The sequence below is a fragment of the Thalia democratica genome, chromosome 2, assembly GCF_965202585.1.
Source record: "Thalia democratica chromosome 2, ktThaDemo2.hap1.1, whole genome shotgun sequence".
Taxonomy (NCBI): domain Eukaryota; kingdom Metazoa; phylum Chordata; class Thaliacea; order Salpida; family Salpidae; genus Thalia; species Thalia democratica.
In genome coordinates, this window is record NC_139166.1 from 55,174,818 (window position 1) to 55,202,295 (window position 27,478).

General features: G+C 28.7%; 1 protein-coding gene across 4 annotated transcripts; it reads left to right on the forward strand.

Annotated features, from left to right (window-relative positions):
- Window positions 1-5,303: 5,303 nt before the first annotated feature.
- LOC145849553 (DNA excision repair protein ERCC-6-like) lies at window positions 5,304-27,070 on the forward strand. 4 transcript variants are annotated; one of them, XM_082954502.1, is made up of 31 exons: window positions 5,304-5,364; window positions 6,059-6,227; window positions 8,062-8,165; window positions 8,815-8,947; window positions 9,161-9,204; window positions 9,628-9,805; window positions 11,161-11,351; window positions 12,013-12,196; window positions 12,641-12,836; window positions 13,161-13,291; window positions 14,076-14,165; window positions 14,416-14,526; window positions 14,955-15,133; window positions 17,873-17,958; window positions 18,251-18,378; window positions 18,562-18,666; window positions 19,697-19,815; window positions 20,121-20,240; window positions 20,425-20,573; window positions 20,927-21,024; window positions 21,239-21,368; window positions 21,621-21,850; window positions 22,408-22,452; window positions 22,760-22,864; window positions 23,059-23,094; window positions 24,284-24,367; window positions 24,557-24,706; window positions 24,879-25,097; window positions 25,572-25,797; window positions 26,068-26,255; window positions 26,545-27,070. In XM_082954502.1, exons 1-31 carry the CDS (start codon window positions 5,354-5,356, stop codon window positions 26,629-26,631), a joined length of 4,026 nt encoding a protein of 1,341 aa, XP_082810628.1. In that variant the 5' UTR covers window positions 5,304-5,353; the 3' UTR covers window positions 26,632-27,070. The 4 variants fall into 4 exon arrangements, with proteins under 4 accessions (XP_082810628.1, XP_082810629.1, XP_082810630.1 ...); XM_082954503.1 differs by having other exon boundaries at window positions 24,560-24,706; XM_082954504.1 differs by lacking the exon at window positions 23,059-23,094.
- The last annotated feature ends 408 nt before the right edge of the window (window positions 27,071-27,478 follow it).

Genomic DNA, 27,478 nt, shown 5'->3' on the forward strand with positions numbered 1-27,478 from the left:
AAAGACGTGTACTTTCAAAAAACTGTAAGAAACTTCAAAATGGAAAAAATTTGCCAAAAACCAGTGGCAACCCTGTTGTCAGTTCAGTACGAACGCTTGAGTCTACTAAAGAATATTTTTTCTGGATAGATTATATTTAGGTGTCAGTTAAGGCCATAAGGGGGGGGGGGGGTCCAACATTTTTTTTTACAAAAATTAACTTTGGCTGTTATATGAAAGCTTTAAGTACAAACTACAAGCCAGTTTTTATAGAATTCAAAAATGTTATTTAACTTTTGAGATATTTAATTTTTTGTAAAAATTTTCCTGTATAAACGTATGGACCGCAAATTTTTTTGGGGTCAATTTTCTCGGAAATTTTAAAATTTACTAAAATTCTATTTCCTCCTTCATTTTTCAAGCAATCTTCATCAAATTTTCAGGAAACATTCCTTATTATAAAAATTTAATCACAAAAATTAAAAAAAATGTGTTTTTTTTTCAAAATTTTTTTATTAAAAATAATATTATATTATTGTATAAAGATTAGACTGTGAAATTTTGAAGAAGATTGCTTGAAAAATGTAGGAGGAGATAGATTTTAAATGAAATAGTCTTTTTTCGCTGTTTTAGTTTTCCCTTCCCATAGGGAACCTATTATGCGGCCCGACTTTGACTGGTCATATCTCAAAAAATAATTTGAATTTTTAAAAACAATAAATAGCATCTTGAAGCTTAGAAAAAACTCTATAAAATCAGATCAACTTGTAAAAAAAAGGTTTACCCCCCCCCCCCCTTTGGCCTTAATTTCTAAAAAAAACCTTTATTGATAGCTAGATGATTGTTTGCAAGAAGTAAGCCAGGGTTGCCAAAAAACCTGGAATTTGACAATTTAAGCAAAAACCTGGAATTTGAGAAAAAAAAAAACACAAATTTTGAATAAAAATGTCTATAAAAAGCTGAAAAAATATGAAATTTTAAACTATTTTTACATTTTAAGAAACTAAATTTTATTGAGATACATAAAATAATATCATGTTCTGATGGTTCTAACCATTTTTTGGTTTTTATTTACAGGGTTGCCACTTTACCTGGAAACCTGGAAAAACCTTGAAAAACCTGGAATTTGACAATTTAGGCAAAAGTAACCTGGAATCCAAGAAATTTTGAAAAAAAACTGGAAAAACCTGGAATTTTGATCAAAAAACCTGGAAAAACCTGAAATTTTTATCAATTTTTAAATTTTCAGTAGTAAAATTTCGATTTGACACTAAAAATCTATCATATAAATAAGATTTTTTGTTATCATCAAAACCTTTTTTATTACAAAACACATTTAAAGTTACTTTACAATATCTTTTCAATATTTTTATACTATTTAACACAGTTTCTTATATAAAAATTAATTTAAAACTAAAAATGGAGCCAAAAATGTGTACTTTTAAAAACCTGGAAGAAATTTTGAAAACCTGGAAAAAATTTGGAAAAAACGAGTGGCAACCCTGTATTTAATAAAATTTTATATAGATTAAGTTTTTTTGTATCACTTTTATTTTTTCGTTAAAGAACACAATAAAAGTATCTTTTTAGTATCTTTTCCACTTTGTTGTACTATCTAAGACAGTTTTTTACGTTAAGTTTAATTTTATACTAAAAATGAATCAGAAAACTTGTTCTTTAAAAAACTTTTAAAGAAATTCTTAAGAAAACCTAATGATATTTACAAAAAAGCCTCAAAAAGGATAGAACAGGGTTTTCTAAAATAGTTTTCATTAGCTCTCCTTATCAGAAAAAAAAAGAAAAACAGTTTCTAGATATTGCTTCATTACTAGTTAGTTACCAAATTTTCCCATCCTACTAATTAATACTCCCTGATAGCCATAATTAACCCTAAAAATTTGCCCTCTTTCAAAAAAAAGTCAATCTAAATAGGTCTAAATTACTGAGCTAAATTTGAAAAACTTTGTGCACAAATCCTGACAAAACAATGGTTTCAGCTTAGTACTAAAAAAAAGTATTTTTAATCACTATAAAGCCACAGGGAGGGGTAAAGTGATTTAAAAAAAAGCTAGTTTTGTTTTTTACACAAATAAAATGGCATAGTCTGAAAGTGATTTAAAATATATTTTATATTTATATCATCATGCAATTGAAATGACATTACATCAGTAATATCTTTCTGCCTAGCTGACTTGACACATTTTATATTCTAAATAAAAAAACTAAAAGTAAAACGGCTGAAGAATTTGCTTTTTATATTAGAAAAAAAAAGTACAATTTTACAGACAAATTTTGCATATTTAGTGTAATAATGACTTCATAATACAACAAAAACAGTTGAAATGTCTTTAATTTATGCCTAAATTTATAAGCTTTAATTAAAATATAAATTATAAGTCTAGGACATGTATAAGTAATTTTATTACTGTTTAAGTTGAAAAATAAAAAAATATGTGATTTTTGAGGTTTAAACTAGTTTTTTGGGCAGCAACTGTTTTTTTTGTAAAATTATAACTTTTTTTAGATTTGTTTTAACTAAGCAAAAACACATCTGAATCATATGTACTTATTTGAATTTTACAATATAACCAGAAAAATGTGCTGTAATCCCTACCCCTACATTGTACAGACAAATTTTGCGGATTTAGGGTAATTATTATGTCATAATACATCAAAAACAGTTAATATGTCTTTAATTATATTTCAATAAGTATAAGCTTTCATTTAAGACATAGATTATAAGTCTAGAACATGTATAAGTGATTTTATTACTGTTTAAGTCAAAAAGTATGTGATTTTTCGGGGTGAAATTATTATTTTAGGCAGCAAACTTTTTTTTTTAAATTAAAGTAAATTTTTTTTCAGATTCTTCTTAATGAAGCATTACACATCCAAATCATATGGACTTGAATTAATATTACAATATGATCAAAAAAATGTGCTGTACTCCCTACCCCTATTTATACACTTCATTTAATTTTTGATAAACGATTTAAAACAGATGGTTTCTCAGGGTTAAAGCAGGCAAACAACAAACATACCCTAGCTTTTATTTTTTTTTCATACAAACATTTTGTTTCAAAAAGCAGTCAGAAGCACCACCCAAGTCAGATATAAAATATTGAATGTGCAAATAAATAGGGAACTATTTCACAATTTGATCTTAATATTTAGAGTTTCAACTAAGCTACAAGAAGCTTTTTACAGATTTTAAAAACTCAAAATAGTTTTTGAGATATAGCTGGTTGAAGTCAAATACTACAATAGGTTCCTTACGGTAGGCTCAAACTAAAACAGCAAAAAAAGACTATTTCACTAAAAATCTATCTTCTCTTACGTTTTTTGAGATAAATACCTTGAACTTTCAGGAAATGTTTCTTGCAATGTTTGGAAAATTTATTCAGAACAAAATAAAAAAATAAAAAGTAAAAAAATTACTAAAAAATAAAATAAAATAAGGTTTTTTTTTTGTTTTTTTATCATAAAATTTTTATTTTTCAATTTTTTAAAATTATGTTCCAATAAAATTTTCAATATATTGCAAGGAACATTTCCTGAAAGTTTGAGGCAGTTTTCTCAAAAAAACATAGCAGGAAATAGATTTTTAGTGGTCAAGTTTACCGTTAAGATTTGTAGATTGTTTAAGATTTTTTTTTGCTAAATTTAGGACATTATTAACTAATATTGGTTTAAAACTTATTATATTATTCCTTTTCAAATAACAAATATTTATTTTTTAAGATTGCATACACAAGGGTTTGCCACAGTGGTTGATTTCAGTAAGTCAGGGGAATATCTAGTTAAGGAAAATGGGGGCCAACTTTTAGATTAATGAAATAAGGGAACAACAAGTAAATTAAGTTTAGTATTTTGGGGTTTGTAATGACGAGTAAAAAAAAAATGTCTAATGCACAACTTACATGAGATTAGAAACTTACTGTGGATGTTCTGGTATTTGGAATTTTATAACTTACATTATATATTCTGGAATTTTATAAAAAAGGTCGTAGTTAGAATTTATGGGAGATTTGAAACTTACATTAGATTTTTTAAGGTTAGTAATGAATAGGGGTGCTCATTTTTTGATGCTCTGAAAAATAGGCAGTTGGTAAAAAATTGGAAACCCTGCAATACACTCAGGCTGATTTAAGAATTAACAAAAATAAAAGTGACTAAAGGGCATAGGGTGGGTGAAACCTTTTTTCACAATTAGATTTTATTTTATATAGTTTTTAATGAGCTACAAGATGCTTTTTATAGATTTAAAAAATTCAAAACAATTTTTAAGATATAGCAGGTCAAAGTCGGAGGCAACAATAGGTTCCTTTAGGGAGGCCCAAACTAAAACAGCAAATAACTAGAAATCACTAAAAATCTATTTCCTCCTATGGTTTTTGAGAAAACTGCCTTAAACTTCCAGGAAATGTTCCTTGCAATGTTTAGAAAATTCTATCTGAACAGAATTTAAAAAAATTAAAAAATAAATTTTATAATAAAAAAACAAAAACTGTTACTTCTACTTTATTGTTGTTTATTTAAAATCCTATATTTTGCATAAAGTAATACGTATATTAGTATTTTTTTATTTCCAATTGTAGAAGTTTAAGTAAACAATGTCAATTAAAGAAGAAATTAAAGAAGACAAAACTAAAATTCAAATCCAAATAAATGGCTTTAACGGAAGCTCACAAAAGTTTTTGGTCAGGAAGGAAAAGCCATTCAAAAAACTCTTTGAAGTTTACGCACAGATTAAAAAGCTGGACCTTGACCAAATAAAGTTCCATTTCGAGGGAGACAGGGTCCAGCCCCATAACACTCCCCTGTCGATGAAAATGGAGCAAGACGACATCATTGACGTGTCTGCAGCTCAAGAAGGTGGCTAATCTGTGACTTCAGTCATCTTTTTAAAACAATCAACGCAATGCTTTAAACTGAACTGGTTTAATTTTTATACCTCATTTTTCATTATTGGTACTATTCAAAGCGAGCCTACATGACATTTACACGAAACTGCTTCTTTTTTGTTGTGCTTGTGATTAGCTTATTTTCTAAGCTTAATTAAAATATGAAGACCGTAATGCTTACAATTTTAAGTAGCTTGGCTCAATTTGTTTTTAAGTTTACTATGCATGGTTTTCAAAACTCATACGTTATTTAAAAATAACTGCAACTGTATTTTTTTAATTTAGCAGTCAAACATTAGAAATTTGTAGCTGCATAACTATACTGTATAAACATACTATGCACAAATTTTAAAAAGATAGTTTTTATATTCGTTTTGTTTTGTATTTTCTAAAAGTGTTGCTAATTCCATTACAGATTTTTAGTAAAATTACAACCAACAAAACACCAGTTATTTACAAAGGTTATCAAAATGGAAAAAGGGTAAGCTTTTGTCATTAACCTCATATACTTTAAGAGCTTATTTGGTTGTGAAACAATTTTTCTGTAAACTTTTGTTAGTTTTTGTAATGTCTTGTAGCCCACTGGTGGAATATCTTAAAATTTGGGAACTTACTTTATGATATTTTGATTTTGATCCCTATCATATTAAACTTAGAGTTAACTTAAAAGTTAGTAATTTCAACAATAAACATTTAAGTTCTGTCTCTAAATGTGTACTATATTAAAATGTAGTTTAACTACAGACTATTTTGAAAAAAAATATTTTTGTCGGATTTAAGTTTTTTTACCATTAAAGTTTGGTAAAATTATATATTTTTATCATACTCAAAATCTGTTTAAATTATTTGTATTTTTAGGATTTAGTTTTGCTGAGGCTAGTACAAAGTTTGTAACAATGACCATCTTAAAGTAATTTTTATTTGTTTTAAAGTCATTAAAATGCTTTTCTCTTTCTGGATCCAATAAAATTGTATTTATTTATTGATAATATCTTTTAAAGCTATGAAGTATATTACAGTAAAACTTTTTTTTTACTGTTTGCTTCACCTTAGAAATTAATTCTTATTTAATAAAAAAGGTTGAAAGTTTTTTTTATATTCATAACTTTGTAACCAAGTTATAATCTCAAGCATATTTGATTCGCTTTCTTATTCACCTAATTTCTCAATTTCAGTGTGAGTGAAGAGAAGCTTCACAAGAAAGCGTCCAAGTTGATCGCTCAGCTGGTCGAGCAGAACGAGCTTGAAGAATTGGAGAACACCCTCCAAGACCTCAACAACAATTGCAACAAGTACACCGGAATGAAGTTGCAATATTGGAAAATTTGCTCCCAGCTTCTAACGGTTGTCTAATTTAATTTATGTATAGTTTAATAAAAAACATTATGAAATAACAGCATTTAAATGATAGACTGTTTAATGAAATTAAAAAAAAAAGTTTCCAAGTATGTGATTTGTGTGACTTTACAGTTTTTTGTTTGGTAGTTTAGCCTACTTTTTAGAGTTTTTATAGCGTTGTTTTGAGAAATGCAAATTTTACTTAAGTAAAATACTAGTTTTGCATTATCTCCTCATCAGTAACTAATTTTGAATGATCACATATTTTGAAAAAACACAAAAGTAGCTGTTCATATCAAAAAACCTTTTCTTCTGTAGTTATAAAATATATCTAGATACGTATTAACATTTTTTTCAAACTTAAACAAAAACTAAACTGATAAAAAGTTGTTTTTTAATTTACTGCCAGTTTTAACTCAAAAATTTTCATTACTCCAATTTCATATTAATTTATTATTTAGCAAATATTACATAAATTTGTACAATTCTAAACCAATCTATTTAGATATTAGGTTTATTAATCAAATTTTTGTTTGTTATGCATAACATTTTTAGCAGGAAAATACAAAAATCAATATAAAACTATCAATCTTTATTAAGGTTCTAATTTAAGGGCATAGGGGGGGGGGGGTCAACCTTGATTTTTACAAGTTGGTCTTATTTTATAGAGTTTTATCTGAGCTATCAGACATTTTTATCGCTTAAAAAGTTCAAAGTAATTTTTGAGATATGAGCAATCAAAGTCAGTTACCTCTATAGGTTACTAATAGAAGGCACAAACTAAAATCGCGAAAAAAGACCATTTCATTAAAAATTTATCTTCTCCTTCATTTTTTAAGCAATCTTCTTCAAATTTTCACAGGAAGTGTATTATTAAATTTTAAAAAGATTGAATGCAGGAATTTTTTTAATTTTGAAAAATATTTTTTTTATAAAAAAAAAACTACTTAACTTTTTTGTATATTTTATCTAATTTTTTTTTTTTAATAATTTTTAAAATTTCAACATTCAAAGTGTTTTAAACTATAAAAGGAACGTTTCCTGAAAATTAGAGGTCTCTAGCTCAATAAATAAAGGAGAAGATAGATTTTTAGTGATTTTTTAAATTTCCGAGAAAATTGACCCCGAAAAATTTGCGGTCCATTTGTTTGTATTGGAAACTTTTTATAAAAATTACAATATCTCAAAAGTTCAATAAAATTTCAAGTTCTATAAAAACTGGCTTGCAGTTTGTACTTCAAGCTTTCATATAAGATCCAATTTTATTTTTAGTAAAAAATGTTGGACTTCCTATGCCCTTAATGTTTTCTTAAGTTTAACCTAATTAATTACATTTTATACAAAATTTATTTCAGTACACTTAAGGTTTTTTGTATAAAGTAACTGAACATCCTTTATTTATATAGTTATATCTTTGTTTAGTGAAGCAAATGTAAAAATGAGTACTGAATATAAGTTTTCAATTCACGGTGTTCATCGTGATGTGCATAAAGTAGTTTTACTGTGCACAGAAGATTTTGTAAGGTGAAAAATTATTTTATAAATGGCAATAATTTTTTTTTCAGAAAAATATAACTATAACAAAAATTAAATTTTTAAGCAAAATACTATTACGTCAAGCCATTTAAAAAAAGGTTGTTCTTAATAAAATATTATTTTTCTATTCCAGTGTGCACAGGATTTACTGTGTGAGATTTCGAAGAGGTTGACAATCGCTACTTTAAGGCATTTAAAAATTTTATTATAACAATTTACAATAATTTATTTTAAATGTAATATTCCAATGAGTGTAGTAAAGTTTTTTTAAACGCCCAAGATTAATTTAAACCGCAACGATCAGGTTGAAATAAGCAAGTTGAAAGAAAAAGCAGCAGTGAAAGAAGAGAAAGTCAACGAAATACTTGATCTTACCAAAAGTATACCGTCCTATATCACCAATGATGAGTAAGTTCCATATCTGTTTTCAGTGTTGTTGCTTGAAGCTTGTATATATGCAAATTTAATTCTGTTTTTCAAAGCGAAACGTTCAAAACAAAAATGATTTAATATATGCAATATGCATATGTAAAGATTAAAATATTTTCACGCTCAATTATTAGTTTTTGTAAAAGCTTAATGCTGATTAAGTATGATCTTTTGCGAAACTACACTTTCAACACAAAAATAAGAATGCCAAAGGTTTATACCTGTTTGCGGTATTTTAATTGTTTTAAATTTTATTGTCTTACTATTTATTGTGGTTTTAAACTTAGTTTGATATAATTAATTTTTTTTATTTAATTTTATTAGTGTTTAATAGCTTTTTTGCAGGTTTATAATCGTTTTCAATTTTTTTTTTAATAAGTTTACATTTTTTTATGTCTGTTGAAAAATATTTTTGTTTGCAACTATATGTTTTTAAAACTTTAAACTGTTATAACTGTTTTTGTCTTAGGTTTTATCTACTTCTCCTAATCATTAATTTATTTTAAGGTATTTTTTTGTTCAACTTTGTTTAGACTCATAAAACAAAGTTAAAATTAAACTTCTAGTTTCAAATCTGTATGTCTGTTATTAACGATATGAATTAAATTACTTTCAATTTTTCTAACAGTTTAAACTCTATCAAGTACGAAAAAAGTGCAAGTGAAATTTCAATAAAAAAGGAGTATGCTAAAGAAAGCTTTGTCAATGAAGAAAAAAATGTTCTTATTCCTACTGAGCCAAATATTATAGATAACATAAAAGTATTTTTATTTTTTAGATGATGTAGTTTTTTATAGTTCTTAAAAAAAAAAGGTTCAATAAAGTGTTGATTAAAATATTACACTTTGTTTTTCAGAATGAACTTTAACTGAAATTAGCTATTTTTTCTCTGTTTTTATCTAAGTTTATAAAAAAGTGATTTTTACGTTTTGATATTAACTTTATGCATGAATTTGAATATAAAAAATTAACAGAGCGACGGCAAGCCTTCTCTCAACTCTCTCAAAAATGAAAATAGGTGAGAAAAGCCATTTACAAATAGAAAACAAAACAATAGTTACTCTCATTTGTAAAAATAAACCGCATAATTGTTTATTAGACAGTCTTGTTTTTTTACTTATTTGAACATATTGGTTGTAGATAGTTAGTTTCAATTTGTTTTTAAAATAGTTTTTTGTCAAATTAGAAGTGAGTTTGAGCTGTAATTTGTTTTTCAAAATATTAAAATAAGAATGTAAATACAAAAATGAAAAGTTGTTCATTTTATTGCATTAATCAAGTGTATGTATATATATCATTAGAACTTTGCTTTGACAATAGATGCAATAAGCATTAAAACAATTTTAAGGAATATCGAAAAAAGTATTCATACAAAAAATATTTTATTAAAACAGTGCTCATTAAAGAATTTGAAAATTATATATTTAAAAATCCAAAACAGTAGTTCAAAGACTCCGAAGCAAGGTTCGCTTGAAAGCAAGAAGAAGGCCGAAGAGTTGAACTTGCGAGCAAAGAAGCTGGCGTCTGAAGGCAGCATCCGGGAAGCTTACGACCTTTTTGTCCAGGCTAACAAACTTTTCCCCAACGAAAAGTTCAGAAAACGAATGGCCAAGCTTGAGGTTGTTTTTGTGTAATTATATAAATATTTGTGTTGGGTATAAAAAATTGCTCGATTTACTGTATAAAGAGCTTGTTTAAGTAATAATACAAATTAGCTAATTCTGTTGAATACTAATTTTCGGTGGGAAAAAATTCCGACCTTGTCAAATGTTTATCAATTAGTAAACTTACTAATTAAACTGTAGTTGTACTTAAAAATGTTACCTAATGTTGAGTTAGGTACTGTTTGAATTAGTTAATAGATTATTAATTAAGAATTGTTAGCTTCATTAGTAAGTTTACTATTTTAATTAAATTATTTTCTTAGGCTTTTACTTAGGTTGATTTTGTTTGGAGCAATGACTTAATTGTGTAATTTTTAACAATGTTTTGGTACTGTTTAAAAGCTTGCAATTATTTTAAAAGTATTTTTGGTTAGTTGTTTTAAGTCTTGGTTAATAATTATTTGAGGTAGTTTCGTGTGTTAGTCGTTGAATGTTTAATTTTAAACTTTTGTTAATAAAACTGGTATTTCAAAACTTCCGCAATAAATTTTATTTTTCAAATTTTTAATGTTTTTACTAGGATTATGAAGCTAGTTAGTAGAAATTTGCCACCCACCTCACTAAAATTTTGTTTGTTAATTTGTTTTATGTGTATCTGAAATTTTTTAAAGGGAAGTTTATTTTAAAATAAATCACAGTTTATAGTTTTATAACTACTGAAGTACGCAGCCATTGTTTGTGTAGTTTAACAATCAGATGTCCAATAAACTTATACTTTCACGCAAGTAAACACTTTTATTCGACTTGTTAAACCATTGTGTATGAGCAATTTTAGTTAGTATACTTTAAGACTTTTAATTTGATATAAAAAAAACTGAACAGAAGCAGTTTTCACGCCACGTTCATCGGTGTTTAATTTCGTATTTAAAATAGCTGTAACAAAATGAAGAAGTGTTTGTACTAACTAAGAATCATTTAACCTAACAAATCACAAGTCTAAATCAATTCGAAATAATAAAATGTAGTGTACCTAGGTTACCAGCCGTTTAACAACTTGTTTCATGCAGTTTTGGCTGAATTGTAATTTTATATTGTAATATTTTTTATCTGAAATATTTTATATCGCCCGTGTACTATTCACTAACCCATTTGATTTTTTGTCGCATTACTATTTAACGCTACCTGATGGCCTGAATGGTTGACATTGCTCACTTTGGGAAACCCCCTGACTCGAGCAACCAGGAATACAACAATAATTTAACTAATCAAAAATACGAGCAAACTTGATATAAATAAACACAGTACTAATAATAAAAATTCAAAATAATAAAAAATTAAGAAAAGGCATGTAACTAATTCGTTTCGCGCAGCCCCTGCTGGCCGAGCAGTCAGCCGAAGAGGAAGTTGAAAATTTTGACGACGCGAAGAGGGACGGCAGCGAACTGCAGATGAGCAGCAAGATCGTGTCGAAGTTGTACCAACACCAGTTTGTCGGCGTGCAGTGGCTGCACACGCTGTACAGGAAGAACATGAAGGGAGGCATACTGGCCGACGACATGGGGTATTTTGTTACAACTGTTTGATTTGATATAATTTTTGTGTGCTAGAAAAAAATCCTTAATATAGAAAACGGTAAACTCTATGAGGTTAGGAATTAGAGTTTTTGATTAAATGTGATCGGTTTTTTTTTGTTTATAAATAGAAAATAGCTTTGTAGTTCACAATAAATATGTATCCTTTAAAATTTAGCTGTTAAGTGACAAATGATTTCAATCTGTAAATCTAATTTTGAATTTACTTGAATAATTTCTATAGATTGGAGGTTAATCCTTCAGATTTTTATGCATAGGTACATGGTTTACCATTAAAAAACTACAGATATTATGATGTTAAAGTTTTAGGTCAAAACTAGCTTTTTTAGGTTGAGTGTTTTTTATTATACATAATTATATTAAAATTGTTTTAGTTAAAATCCAATTGGTATCTATACACATAAAGTAGTCAATTTTAAGTTTGTTTCAAATTAAAAAACACATTAAACACTACAACAATTCTCTTTGCTGCTACAAATTCGTTTTAAATTTTAATTTGGCTGGGAAAAGCGGTGCAAAAATTATCGCTATGTTTTGAAAAAAGTTAAATTTAAAAAAGTTATTTTGTGAAATAACATTTATCATTATAGTTTTCCCTATGGTCCACCTAAACAATAAATTCTAACACAGGTTGGGAAAGACGGTGCAAATAGTGGCGTTCGTCTCGTCCATGATGCGGCAAGGAAAGATCAACCACGTTCTACTGGTGCTGCCCAAATCGCTGGTTTCTAATTGGCGGGAGGAGTTCGACAAGTGGGCGCCGGAAGTAGTCGTCATGCTGTACTGCAGCGGCACCGACGTTCAAATGAAAAATGTTCGTTGTTCGGATAGATGTTAACTTAGTTTTATTTTTAAACTGTTGTAGGAGCCTCTGTGCATAAATAAATTTGTCAAGAGAAGATAGTCAACTTGTTTATCATTAATAAAATTAAAGTGTTCAAATGGAAATAGGAGATTCTTTAATAAATGTTATCAGTTGATTGTTAACTAGTATAACTTATTTAACACTGTTTGATTAATCACTAAAAGTTAGTTTTACAATATGTCATCTTGCCAATAGAGCTTACTTGTTATTTATTAAATTTAATTAAGCCCTTAAAATTCAAATTTCAATAACCGCATCATAGGTTTATTACATTAAGATTTTTCTTCTAGTCAAATTTTAATTACTTTATTTTAGCATCGTCTACTGCTCCATCTTACTAATGTCCTAAAAAATCAAAAATCTAGTTGATAAAAAAAAACTAACTGTTCAAAGGCGCTGCGAAACGCCAAGAGGCAGCAGTCCGTCCTGGTCACCACGTACGGCATCTGCCAGACGAGAGGGGAGTCGGTGCTGAGCCAGTTCAAGTGGGACTACACCGTCTTGGACGAGGGGCACCGCATCAAGAACCCGAGCAAGACCACCAGGGCCCTGCACAGCATACCTTCCCACAACAGGATCATTTTAACTGGTAGTTTTGTTCAACAATAATAATAATGTTACGCTTAAATTATCTAATGATAACTATGTTTTGAAATGTATCAATTATTGTTTACAGCTATGATTTTTTTAATGTTGTGTTTTTACGAATCTCATGATAGGATCATTTTAACTGGTAATTTTGTTGTTTTACAAATAAAAAACTATTACTTGCAGCTGTGATTTTATTTGAATAAGAAGACAATAAAACGTTGAATGTGTGTTTATTTGTTTTAATGACATTTAACAACTAAAATTTAGCTGAGTTGACTTATAACTTTTTAAATTTCTGTTTACCATAAACTATTTATCACAGGTACACCTCTGCAAAACAAGTTAATAGATTTGTGGTCGCTTCTCGACTACACGACTCAAGGAACCATACTCGGTTCAAAAAAGACTTTCATCAGTGAGTATCAGTGGCCCATTGAAAACGCCAGGAAACGAGTTTGTTTTGTTGATGTTTTATTTGAACGTATTTTGTGTTAACATTTTTTTCAAAAATTTCAAAATAAACTTGTTGTATTAAATGAAGATAAAATAATCAATATCCAGATTTTGACTTCCAAATACTGTTTTCATGCAAATTATTTTAAAGTATTCATGTTTCTATTTTACATTAACTTGTTCATTAAAAATTTAGTTTAACAAAGGGTTGGTCATGCCAATTCGATCATCAGACCACAAGCTTTCGGTAGACTGAGACCGGTTTCGTCCATATTAGGACTACTCAGTTAGTCACAACCGAAAAACTTGCAGTCGTCAATCTACAAACGGTTTATGATGCTTTCACATAAGGCAATCATTTGCTGGCAATGATCAGTGACGTCAGCATTGTCTTTTGCCGTGCAACGTTTAAGACATAATTCACGCTCGTATGAAGTACGATCAACAAGAACATCAGCGAAAGTCTGTAGAGCAGAAGTCTGGACTTTTGTCTGCCGTGAGACAAGCTCAAGTTTAACAAAGGGTCGATCATGCTAATTCGTAATAAGGACGAAACCGGTCTCAGTCCACCGAAAGCTTGTGGTCTGATGATCGAATTGGCATAATCAACTCTTTGTTAAACTTGAGCTTGTCTCACGGTAAACGAAAGTCCATACTTCTGCTCTGCAGACTTTCACCGATGTTGTTGTTGATCGTTAAAAAATTAGTATGCTATAGTTTGGTATGACTCATATTGTTTGTAAAAATATTTCCACTGCAGTTTTTAACTTAAATAATTTTTCAGGGTGCAGGACCGTCCACCATTTCGCATGGAAATTTCAAAGCGCAAAGTTTGTGGGAAGTTACGAACCCGTACATATTGAGAAGGACTAAGGTATTAAGTTAATTTGTTTTGCGTTAATATGATCAGAGATGCATTTGAAACTTTTACGGTAAAACTTAAAACTGTTCGTACAAAGATATAAACGCTGTTTAATTAGTGTAACACCGATAAGCTCGATTATGAAAAGTTAAAAAAAAACAAAGTATATAGCTGATTTGTTTTAAGCAGTTTACAAAGGTGTACTTCAGTTATATTATCACACATACTAGCAAAATCCGTACTTTTATATTTTTTCTCAAAGGAATCAGTCACAAAAGAGTCTCTGCAAACCATGAAGGAAGACGGTAGTGGTGATGCGATCAAACACGCGCAATTCCCAACATTGAACAAAAAGAACGATCTCGTTTGCTGGGTTAGCACATTTTTTTGTTGGCTGTTTAAAATCAGTATAAAACAATAAGTTATAGAACAAATATAGAAAACACATTCTTGTTGATGTTAGTATATATTTTTTAACTTGAAACAACTTATCATTAATCTGCTTGTCGTTAACTTGATGCATAAAATTAGCTAAGCTTTTTCTACAAATAAAATCATGTAATTAAAAGTACTCCATATTTTATTGAATTTAACACATAAAAAAAAACTTGGCTACTTTTGTAAAAATAATCAAAGCAGCAAGTTCTATCTCATACTTGCAACTTCATTCTTGAAACAAAATCATATGCTCGTATTGCTCACAATTCTTTTTTTACAAACTTTGTAACAAGAAAATTACATCAAGAGAAAGTTATATTGCTTCTGAGCAGCTTTGACAAATTAGTGAAAACGTATTCGCAGTGCTACACGAGCGAAGTGCAGAAGAAGCTGTACACCGACTTCATGTCGCTGCCGCAAGTGCAGCAGTTGCTCAACAGCAAAAAGTCCCCTCTGGTGCAGCTGAACGTGCTGAAGAAGATATGCGACCACCCGAGGCTGCTGAGCAAGAGGGCGTGCATTGAACTGGGGTTCATCAACGGGTGATTGTTTATAAATTTTTGTCGGGTTTTTGAAAATAGAAATAATTTAAACATAGTTTTTGCACATATTGTGGACTTTGGAGTCGAAAACTACAGGGTTGCCAAAGAATCTGGAATCTTGAAAAAATTTGGAATTTGAAAATTTAGGCAAAAAAAGCCTGAAATTTTTAACAGTAATCATAACCTGGAAAAACTTAGATATTTAAACTTTTTTTACGTGTAAAGTAACGAAATATCTATTAGGTATGAAAAATCTATTATAAAGATTAAAAAATGTTTGAAAAAAAAAATTCATTCAAAAAACATTTATACAGTATCATAACAATGTTGTTATACTATTTGAAACAGTTTTTTAACTTAAGTTCAATTTTATACTAAGAATGGACCAAAAAACTTGTTTTTTAAAAACTCATAAATTCAAAAATCCTGAAAAACGTAACAAAAAACCTTTGGCAACCCTGAAACTATTACTAAGCATAATTATCTTTGGTTAGATTTATGAAATAACTACTTTATATAATTATAGATCCTAGTTGAAGAAATATTTTTGTAGTTTATGAACTAATAAGATTAAAAACTTGAAACATTTATAAATATATTCAGCATGGATTCATCTCTGGACGATTTTTTGTTTTAATTGTGTCCAGTTTTCAAAAATATAAGTAATTTGATATTTGTTGACGTTTATTTGAAATATGTTTGTTACACATATATGGGTCGAAAACAATTTATTTCCTAAACTGTGATCATTTACAAAATTTGTAAACTATTTACTTTAATTTTCGTAATAAAGTAAGTTCTTATAATTTATTATGGGCATAGGGGGGGATCCACCTTGATTTTTACAAGTTGATCTTATTTCATAGAGTTTTATCTGAGCTATCAGACATTTTTAACCGCTTGAAAAAATTCAAAGTATTTTTTGATATATGAGCGATCAAAATCGGTGACCTCAATAGGTTCCTAATAGGAGGCGCAAACTAAAAGTACGAAAAAAGACCATTTTACTAAAAACCTATCTCCTCCTTCATTTTTTAAGCATTCTTCTTCAAATTTTCACAGAAAGTGTATTATTAAATTTTAAAAAGATTGAATGAAGAATTCCTTTAATTAAAAAAAATTAAATTTTTATTAAAAAAACCACCTATTTTTTTGTTTTTTTAATCTAAATTTTTTTTTTTAATATTTTAAAAATTTCAACATTATAAGTCTTCTAAATTACAAAAGGAACGTTTCCTAAAAGTTTGAGGTCTCTAGCTCAAAAAATGAAGGAGAAGATAGGTTTTTAGTGATTTTTTAAATTTCCAAGAAAATTGACGTTGAAAAATTTGCGGTCCATACGTTTGAATCAGAAACTTTTTATAAAAATTACAATATCTCAAAAGTTAAATAAGATTTTTTAATTTTATAAAAACTGGCTGGTAGTTTGTACTTCAAGCTTTCATATAAGATACAATGTTATTTTTGGTAAAAAAAAATGTCGGATCCCCCCTATGCCCTTAATTTAATCAAACAAATCTTATATAGTTTTTCGATTTGTAAATGTACATTAAATAAGTTTTTAGATGTTGATTGTTATATGCTGTTTAAAGAATTTTAATTTGTCTCTTAAGTTCTTCTAATGTTATTTGAAATTAAGTGGTGGTACAATTATTAACTTAATTTTGTATGGTAAACTTTTATTGTAATACTATTTAAGCTCGTAGTCTATCATTAAATTGTCGATGAAAATATAGAAACTATTCAAAATAACTTTTGAAGGAGTGTTATTTAGCTAAGTGTTCATGTTTTTGTGGTTAGAAATGTTGTAAAAATTTTTTATGAAGAAATAAAAGTTAAAAAAAAAGTTTATTCTTAACTTTGAAAAAGTTTACACAGATATGTTGCTTCACTTTATATAATGGTATTAATTTCAAATAAACGTTTCTACAACATTTATACAGTCAATTTGTATGCGAAGTCAAAAAAGTATACTATTATATATAGTAGCTACATTTAACTCCTTATAGTAGCTGACTAAAATAGTAGCTGACGTTTGATTCAATATTTACGTTTTATTTTCTATATTATAAATATTTGCAATAAGTAAGTTAAAGACAAGCTTTTTAAAAAGTATGAATGTTTAATATTTCATATGAATGTTTTCACTTTGTTTCAAACAATCACTAGTTTTTTATTTCTTTTTTTTCTTTCATTTTTTATTTTTTCATAAAACTTTTTAGCCGCTTAAAAAATCTGAAATAAGATAGTTGAAATAATGAATAAGTAATAAATAATAAATAAGTAGATAATATCAAGTTATAACTTGTTATAAAATATTTTTCATAATATTATTAGCAAGCTATAAAATGTTTTAAGCTTAAAATAACTACTTATAAAAAAAATAGTAAAAAACAAAAGGCTATTTATATGAATTAAAACCCAGTACTATTTACTTATATAAAGTAAAACCCAATACTATTATATATGTACATAAATATTAAAACCATTTCTTATACAGAAATTTTTTACTTAGTTACAATAGCTTAATTTCATTTAGTTTTCACTGATTTTTTACTGCGTATTTTTTATAAGCTTTTGATTTAAAAATTTATAAAAAATTATGCACGTATTATATTTATGTACTTATCTTCAGGAATGCAAGAGTAAAACGTATTTTTCAGTCGAGTTATTTTGTAGTTCGTTTTCAAATTCCTGATCAAAATTTTGATATAATTACAAATATGTTTCTTGCAACAGAGACAACATTGACGATGATGAACTGGATACGTGTGCGGCAAACGACATTGAAAACGTTTCCACCGACAAACTCATGAACGAATCTGGTATGTTGCATTACAAACAAGTTTGATATAACTAGTTGTAGTTTGTAACTTATATAGTGTTTTTTAATAAAAAGTTTTTAATTTTCTTTTCTTGTGATAATCTTGCTAACTTAGAACAGTTTGTAAAGGAATAAACTCTTAAAACTTTTGTCTTAATCTATACGTTTTTCAAAAAATATGTAAGCTTGTTTGTTCGAATATCTAAATTTATATCGCTATTAGTTTAAACAATTTGCAGTAATTTTTTGAGTTAATTTAGATCATCGATCAACTTACGTTTCATAATTTTCAGGAAAAGTTCAGTTCGTGATTGATTTGCTGGAGCTTTTGAGGAGAAAGAAGCATAGAACAGCGGTTTTTTCAAGTTCCAGAAAAATTTTGAACATCATCCACAGAATTTTGGCCGTGAAGAACTTCAAGGTTTGAAAAGCTTCATAATTTTTTAAACCTTTAACAGTTCTGAACATGAAGCTATCTATGCACTTAATGTTGTGTGAAATTATCTACGGTTACTTTATACTCAAATCGAAATAGTTAAAAAAATTATTGCTAGAAGCCGTGTTTTACTTCACAATCCAATTAAGTTGTTAAATGATTTTGCAGATAATGCGTTTGGACGGAAGGGTTACGAAAATTGAAGACCGGCAAATGCGGGTGAACAAGTTTCAAACCGACGAATCTTACAACGTGTTTCTCCTAACCATACAGGTAATAAATTGTTAAAAAAAATATTTTTATCTGAATAAAAATATGTTATTTAAATTACCACAGATGTTTTTGTGCTAAAACTTTATTCCGACTAACGGCGTTTCACTGCTCTCAAATAAGTTTAAGAACAGATCTACGGAGTCTATAAAGTATTAACACACATTAGAAAAAAAAACATGTATAATTATGTATAATGTTTATGTGAGGAGTAACTATAAACGAACTTTATGGTTTAAAAACAAAGTTTTGAATAAAAACATTAAAATATAAAATTGTCTGCAAAAATTACAAATTTAATAAAAGCATATACTAACCCCAAAAAAGCTCTAAGATTATTTAAAAAATTATACGTCCTAGCTTTTTTTTTTATTGTGACTGGTTTGTTTTGAATTGTTTGAAAACGTCAAATTTTTTCTCACCGAAACCGGTCACAAATAACTATTCATTCTAACTATACAGGTAATAAATTGTTATAAAATGTATTTTTGCCTGAGCACAAAAAGTCCAAGTAAATTTTTAGTCTTGTACAAATTAAATTCCTCATGAAAGTTTCTTAAAATCATCTCAAGCTTTGCACGTGGTGTTTTTATGATGTTATCTATTAATTAAGAATTGTAGAGCCGAAAACTCAAATGTATCATTTTTGATAAACACCCTAACATACAGTTTAATCTTGTTTATTCAGGCAGTAGGATTTGGTTTGACTCATTAGTAAACTTACATTGTTTGTTTTCAAAGACTTGGTTATTAAAATAAAAATCACTTAAAATATACTAACCAGTGTTTTGATATTTGCTAAGCGTTGAAAGTCTTTTAAATTAACAAAACAACCCTGTTGTGAAATTTATTCAGCTTTTGTTGATCAGTTTAAATTGGAAAAAAAAAAACTCGCAACTTCAGCAACATATTCCTCTCAATGTCATGTGGTAGAAGTCGGTTTTCCGCTCTAGTAGACTTACAAAGTTTTAAAATTATTTGTGTTCATCAGATCAAGTATTATCTACCAGCTTCAACAAAGTATTTAATGCAGGTGGGAGGAGTGGGTTTGACGCTGACAGGCGCCGACAGAGCGATCATATTCGACCCCGGGTGGAACCCGAGCACCGACAATCAGGCCGTCGACAGAATCTACAGGATCGGGCAGGAAAAGTTTGTTCAAATAATTAATACGTAATGTGTTGTTGTTAAGACTGTGTTGTCTGTTATAGTATTATTAGTTTATATAATATATAATTTATAATTAAATTGTGCTAACATTAAATCACTATATGTATTGATATTAAAAGTGTATAGTTTTCTTTTTTGCCTTTTTAGTATGGTTGTATAAGTTTTAAACTATAAAAAATTATTTGGCTCCAATTACTCAAAGTAAACAAACGCAATATAAAACATATCTTCCAGGGACTAGTAGTGTAATTAAAAAATATTAAAAACATAAAGTTTTTATTTCCTAGGGAAGTGATAGTGTACAGACTGATAACATGCGGTACAGTGGAAGAAGCTGTTTACAGAAAGCAAGTTTACAAGTCTTCCATCATAAAGCAAACCGTTGAAAAGAGCGAAGACCCGTTTAGGTTTTATATAATTTGTTTATAGTAGTTCCAAAAAAATCAAGTTTATATGAGTGGCTTTTGTTTTTCATTCTGTTTTGAGCTGTGTGTTTTATTTCGATACCATCCAGTGTCAAGCAATTGCAACAGTGTAATGTTGACCAGGAATTTTGAATATTAAATAGATTTTAAAAGAAAAAAATCACAGATACTTCAAGAACGAGGAGCTGAAGGAGTTGTTCAAGCTGGAAGACACGAGCTGCTCGAAGACGCAGATGCAGCTGGAGCAGGAGCACTCGCGTCAGAGGGACTGGAGCAATTATGTGGTGCAGCATGTTGACGAAATAAAAAAATTAAGTCAGTAATCAACTTTTTTATTCAAATTTTTGTTGCTTTGATATACGGTAACCTGCCGGTTGGGTGAGCACTTTTTTGGCCAAAAACGCTGTGCTTTTTAAACTTTAAGAAGAATAACCTGAAACGAATTTTACAAAAATATTAGTTTTAGACTAAGTTTTCTATTGTAAAGTTAAAAATATTGTTTGTTTAGCATGTTGGTAAAATTAAATTTCAGCTGACTGAAATCTTCCAGTTTTTCAGTTTGTTTTTTTTGTTTTTTTGATATACTTGTCCTGAAAACATCAATTTTTTTCCGTTTAACTCTACTGTTTGAATTTTTTTCAAAACTTGAAAATTACTTTAATGTTCAGGACTATTCGGAATATCTGACAACGGGCTGATGTTTTCAAAGAAAGCCGACGATTTTGAGGCGACCAGCGAACAGGAAAAACAAGCGATTATACAGCAGGTTGTAATTTGTTGTTCAATATAAATAAAAGTGTTAGTATTTAGTTTATGTAAAATGCAGCTCAAAACAACCACTAGTTTGCGAACAGAGTTCTGTAGTGCAGAGTTGACAAAAGTAGTTTTATATATTTTTCAGCCTGCATACTAACTAAAGCACTGTGGTGCTGTATTTTTAACATGTTGTTCAGCCTGTTTACTCAAACACGTTCTGTCAGGTGGCCGCAGCGCAGATAAAAATGAAGCAGGAGTCGCAGATGGAGATGAAGATGGACGAGAGGTGGGGAAAGCAGGTGGGTGCCAAGACCAGGCAAGTCACTGAAAAGAAAAAAGTCGACAACAAAGAACGTTTGAAATAAATTAATTTAAAATAGCTGCAATATTGTTGTAAAGGTTTTATTTTTTATGAATTAATGTGTAGGTGGAAATAAATGTTTAAGATCATCAGTTAGCTTTTAATGCCTTCCGGTATTTTTCGTTTACAACTACTGAGCTTCTGATAAAAATAAAGTAGGAGTAAACTGTTAAACACGACTCTAGTTATAAAACCTACATCAGTTTTTTTTCTGATTTTGTTTAAGAAACAAATTCTCATGCCAGCCATCTACGAAGTTGACGGCCTGGAAATGATCGGCAGCACCAGAGTCAGGCCCAGTCCTTCCAAGTATCCCTCCATAGTCATCGACGAGGACGAGCCAAATGAAAAAAGCGCCAGTTTGTCGCAGCTGAAAATCGAGGAGAGCGTCGACATTTCGGACGTCAGCTCGAAAAACCTTCGCAGTGACGTCATAACCGAGTCGATCGTCATCGACGATTCGGATGACGAAAGAGTTTGTTTTTGCAAAATATTTTATTTCGTTTTTTTTTGTTGTGTATTCAAAAGGGTTGCCACAAAACATGAAATCCTGGAAAAACCTAGAATTTTAAACAATTTTGCATTTTTTTGCATTAAGTTTTTAATTTTGTTCAGTAGATAAAATTTTGATTTGACACCAAAAGTCTATCATAAAGATAAAAAATTATTGTCACCATAAAAATGTTTTTTTATTGAAAAACACATTTAAAGTAGCTTACAGTATCTTTGCAATGTTGTTATACTACTTAACATAGTTTTTAACCATAAACTTAACTTTTAACTAAAAATAGGCCCAAAAACGTGTACTTTCAAAAACCTGAAAGAAATTTCTCAAAAACCGATGGTAACTCTATTTTAAGCAAATTTAGAAATGCATTTTGTTTGGCATTAGTTAATTTTTCTTATAAAGACCTTACTCAACATTTAAACTTTTGCATTAGGAAAATGTACTTAATTTTTGTTTTAAGTGAAATTTATCAAGGTTTACTTCCAACTTAGTTTTATATATAATAGTTTATTTAAATTTAACAGATGAACGAATCAGTAAAGAAGCCTTCCTTTGTTGATTTAACACATGTTAGTCTGCTTGTTTTGATTTTAACCTCTGCTAGAATTGTGTTAGCTAATTAATCTTAATAAAAAAACTTAACCATAACGCTCTTAAAGAACTTAATTAACGAGATATAACCTTATTTGACTATACTTTGTCTGTTTATTATGAAGCAAATTCAAATTAAGTATTTTTGTAGACAATTATATTGATTTTTTTAAAGTGTAGTTGTATCTATATATTCTAACCTTACGTTGTATTAATTGTTTCGTTATTTTAATTTTTTGCGCATAACATAGTTATAAAAGTTAAAGCTATAAAATAATTTTGAAGGACGATGACGATGAATCCATAGTGAAACCGGTGAAAAATAAAAGAAGAAACAACCATTTGATGAGCGATGATGATGATGATGAAGAAGATTTTGGTGTATCAAAGGTTATTTATCTTTTCTTGAAATGTTTTATTAATTTGATTTCACTTTCGAATCCAATCAATATACAACGCTTCAGTTGCATTTTTAATTTGTTTAAACTACGCTTGATAAACTTTTCTGTTTAACTAGAATAGATTTTTGTAATTGCTCGTCTTTAAATATACCGCTGTGAAGTAAAACAAACAAATAATTTTAGATGGACATATCAGCTTTGTCACTGGACGACAAAAAAGTTTAAAAATAAGTTTTGCATGCTAGTTGGTGTTTAGGTGTTACTAACAATTGTTTTTTTGTTTGCTGTTAGCACTATAATATTAGTTTTTTTTTTGAAAAACTATTAGTTTTAGATGAGTAGAAATTGAAACAGTAACATTTTGCTTGTCGTTTAATTTAAGCTGTTTTTGTTCGATAAAAAAGATATTAAGATTTTTTGAATAGAAAATTTGGTATTAACTATAAAGTTTTATTTTTTTTTTGTTACAAAAGTTTTAGTAAACTTCTAGTAGCGTAATTTTTCAAATTACATTAAAAAGTTTTTGGTTGTATCTAATATAGTAGTTATTAGTTGATTATTTTTTAAAGATTAATAGAAAGATGTATTAAATAAGTTTTATAAAATTAAGTTAACTAGTACAGTTTATTTTTGTGTAAATAGGGTAAAAGTGATTAAAATAAAGTTTAATTTAAGGTCCCTGGATTTTTCAGTCAAAATTTCAAAATAGTTTATCCTAATCATTAAACCTATTTGCAAACTCCACAGAGTTATAAACCAAAAAAAAAACTGGGCATTCTAGATAACTAACTTTATATCTATTAAAAAAAACTTCCTAAGATGTATTTTTATTATATTTTTATTATAAACAAATTAAGCAATCTAGAAACTAAGAAATAAAGCTAAAAAAATGTGAGAGGTAACAAATATATATCCACTTTTTAATTTTACTTATAGTATTTTCTGTGCACAATTTGAGGAACACTGTTCTACATAACAATTTTTATTTTCACGCTTCCAAAGCATGGCGAAGTTAATTTTTTTTCAATCTTAGTAATCTTTAAAACAGTAATTGTGCTGAGAAATGCTTAATTTGAATTTCAATTAATCAATAGAATTGTTATTTTAAAACAAGAAAATTTATACTTAATATATAGTTGTTAATGGTAGCATGTTTTAGTTAAAAATGACTGATAATAAATATTTATAACATAAATATTTACATTATTAGTCGTAACTTACCCTTAAAATTTCCAAAAGTTAGCAAAACAATTCTAATTAAGTTTATTTTGTTACATATAAACCTTTTTATTTCTTGATAACGGTTTAATGCAGTTTCAAAATATCTACAAACTGAAAATTAACTTTACTTTTAAATGTATGTAAAAACAATTCTGGTGCTTATTACAATTTGTTTATTTAATAACAGAAATTAAAGTCTGAGTTGTTTGAAACTCGCTTCGAAACCAGCCAACAAGTGAATGATGTGAAGTTTGCTTCTAACAACCACCAGGTGAGTGCATGAGTGATTAAGTGGCTTTATTTTGTATGAAAATCAACAAGCATCGTTAATTAACACAAGCTAAAAATACTAAAAAAAATGAACACCCATTTGATTGATTAGTTGTAAATATACATTTTTGAATATCTCAAGTTTGATTGTTATATTGTAAGTGACATTTGGCTTGCACTTTTTCTTCAGCAGCCATCAAACTCTGCATTCATCAAAAAAGAAGTTGACGAAACAGTGGAAACGATCGATGACGTCACAAAGCGTTTTGGATTTAACATCGATACTGACGCCACTAACACCAATTACGGAGATTCCAAAGATCTGAATTTTGAAGAAAAGGTTGGTTTGAATTTTCTATAACTTAGAGTTTTAAAACTTAAATAAATTTAAATAGTTCTAAAGAATTCATCAATATATTAAAAATTTGGTATCCCATATTATTGTAAAACTTTCAAGTAGTTACCTGTTTTAAACTTCTGCCTGTACAGAATATTTAATTTGACACTTACAGAACTCCTATGCCAATACGCCGTTGAAGTCAAATATTGACGAAACAGTAGAAATGACGTCAAATATTGACGAAACAATGGAAGTTGATGACGTAAATCTTGAAGTCGATGACGTAAAGCCTGTCATGACGTCATCGTTGATACAAAGTCCCGCCAACATGCAATCAACGCCAAACGACTCGAAAGTTCGCAACAAGTTTAAAGACTTGAACACCACTCCGGTACGTTTGAAACTTTTTACAAGCTTATTAAGTTTGTTCCTATGTTTTACACGAAACCTAATTTGTTCAATAAAGAAAGTATCTATATTTTTTTATACAAAATTATATATGATAATAGTTAAAAGTTTAATTATGTATGTATGTATTCTTAAACTTTGGGTTCATGTGTAAACAAAAAAATAGACATAACTTTAGATCAGTGTTTCCCAAACTTTTTTTTTTAAAGGTCCCCTTTAGAAAAATTAAAAAAACTTTAGCGCCCTACCACAAGATTTCTCAAAAATCTACCATTGAAATCGCCCAAGAACTTTTTTTGTTATTCATCATCAACTCCAGAGTATCTAGTGTAAGTTTCAAATTATGACCTCGTTAGGCACCTTTTCTGCTCATTGCCCCCAAGGGAGCCACTTGGCCCACTTTTGTAAACCCTGCTTTAGATCTATTCAAAAATATAATATTTTTATATCTTTACAGATTCACACAGAGCTTTCAAATTTCAACAAAACGTCCCAGACTCCAACCGGGAACGTTCAGGAAGAAGTCATGTCTTTACAGAAAAGCGCCAATTTCGTCCAATCGTTTCTTTCTCCCCCTTCTTCCACCGAATCAACGCCAAGTAAAATCCCCGAAAGTTTTCAAAATTCCGAAAACAACCAGAGCGCTTTTCACGGCTCTCTCATACATCAGTTGATAACTTCAGGTTTTATATTTTGTGCTTCAGTGATTTTTTGATGGATTCATAAACTTTTGTCGTTTAATCTTGCACGTTTTGAACTTTGACTTTTTTCTATCAAATTATTATTATTTTACTTACGTCGCTTCAAACACGTTCAACTTAATATTTTATTTGAAATATTTAATTTGTACTACTTATAACATTACTTACTAATTGCCTCCGGTGACTTTGACAACTTTGCTCTGTTCAAGTATAACTTAAAGATATTTTCTAACACCAACCGACAAACGCCAGGAAGAAACGGGGAAGCGCCCACGGACGAGACGCAGTTCGCCAGCCACGACTTCGACAGCGACGAAGACAGGGACTTTGTCGACCTCGAAGACGGATCACGTGACCTAGATGACGAAGATGATCACGTGAGCAGCTCTCAACACCGGGTGGCGGTCACGAGCTACCAAAACTTCTCGGAGAGCGAAGAGGTAAAATGAATAGTTGTTTAGGAATTATATAATATTGTTATTAAGTTAAACTGTTCAAACGTTAAAATTTAAAACGTTGTTGAACGTCAACTGCTGTTTGAAGTATGTATGGAAAAAAGTTTGCATTTTTAAACGTTTTATTATGCATAAACTTAGATTTCAGAATGAATAGTTCTAAACATCTAAACTCGCACTTTAAAAGCAAATATTTTACAACGTGTGATTTCAATTACTTATAATAAATTTTTTGAATTTCAATTTAACTCCAACATTTATTATAACACAACAGGAGGATGATATTCTAGCCGAGGCAATGAAAACGATTACGGACGACGACGAAACAAATTTGACGTCAGATTCGAATTTTAGTTTGTAACACAATATACTGCCTCTATGTTGATTGATTTTTACTTGCAAAAACTGCTCGTTGTTTGGTAAAAAACAACGAAACTGTTTGAACCTTTTTTTTCAGTCGTGAGCTGATGGTTACTGTAAAGTTTTAAATAAGTTACCGGCTCATGGCTTACACTTTTGATTTTTTAATTTGAAATTTCACACTTTGAAATATTACTTTATATTTGATTTTTACGAATTAAGTTGTTTTTGAAGCTTCAATGAACTTAAAGTACAATGTCTGCTTAATCTTTCTAAAATTTGATATTTTTTTAAAAAGATTTCGGTTCAAAAGCAAGCATTGCTTAAATATGCTAATAACAATATTTAGATGTATTTAAAAACTAATTTATGAGCTAGGCTTTGCTAATGTTCGTATATGATTACCGTTTTTTTTTAAACTTAGCCAATAAAATTATCATATTTTAGTTTAAACAACTTTGTTTTTTTTAAGAAGAATCAAGAAAAGTGGTTTATCTAAAACACTGCAGAGTATTGAATATTTTAAAACTAAAACTAAATATTTATATATACGAAATTTTTGATTATAAGTGTTTATTTTCAGCAAGTTTTATAACTTATTCTAATTGATATGTCGTTTTATTATAGAATTAGCTATTTTAATAACTCATGTTTCTTAGATATACAGGCTGCAATTGAACAATGATTCAGATATGGCTGCAATGATTCGATAAGTATCACGCATCTATATTGTATTTGGAGATAGGTCAAATATGAACGAAGACACTTTTGCACAAAGATACTTTTGCACATGTGACAATTTTGCACAGGAGTAAAAATATATATAAAAATAAAAACTAGTAAAAATA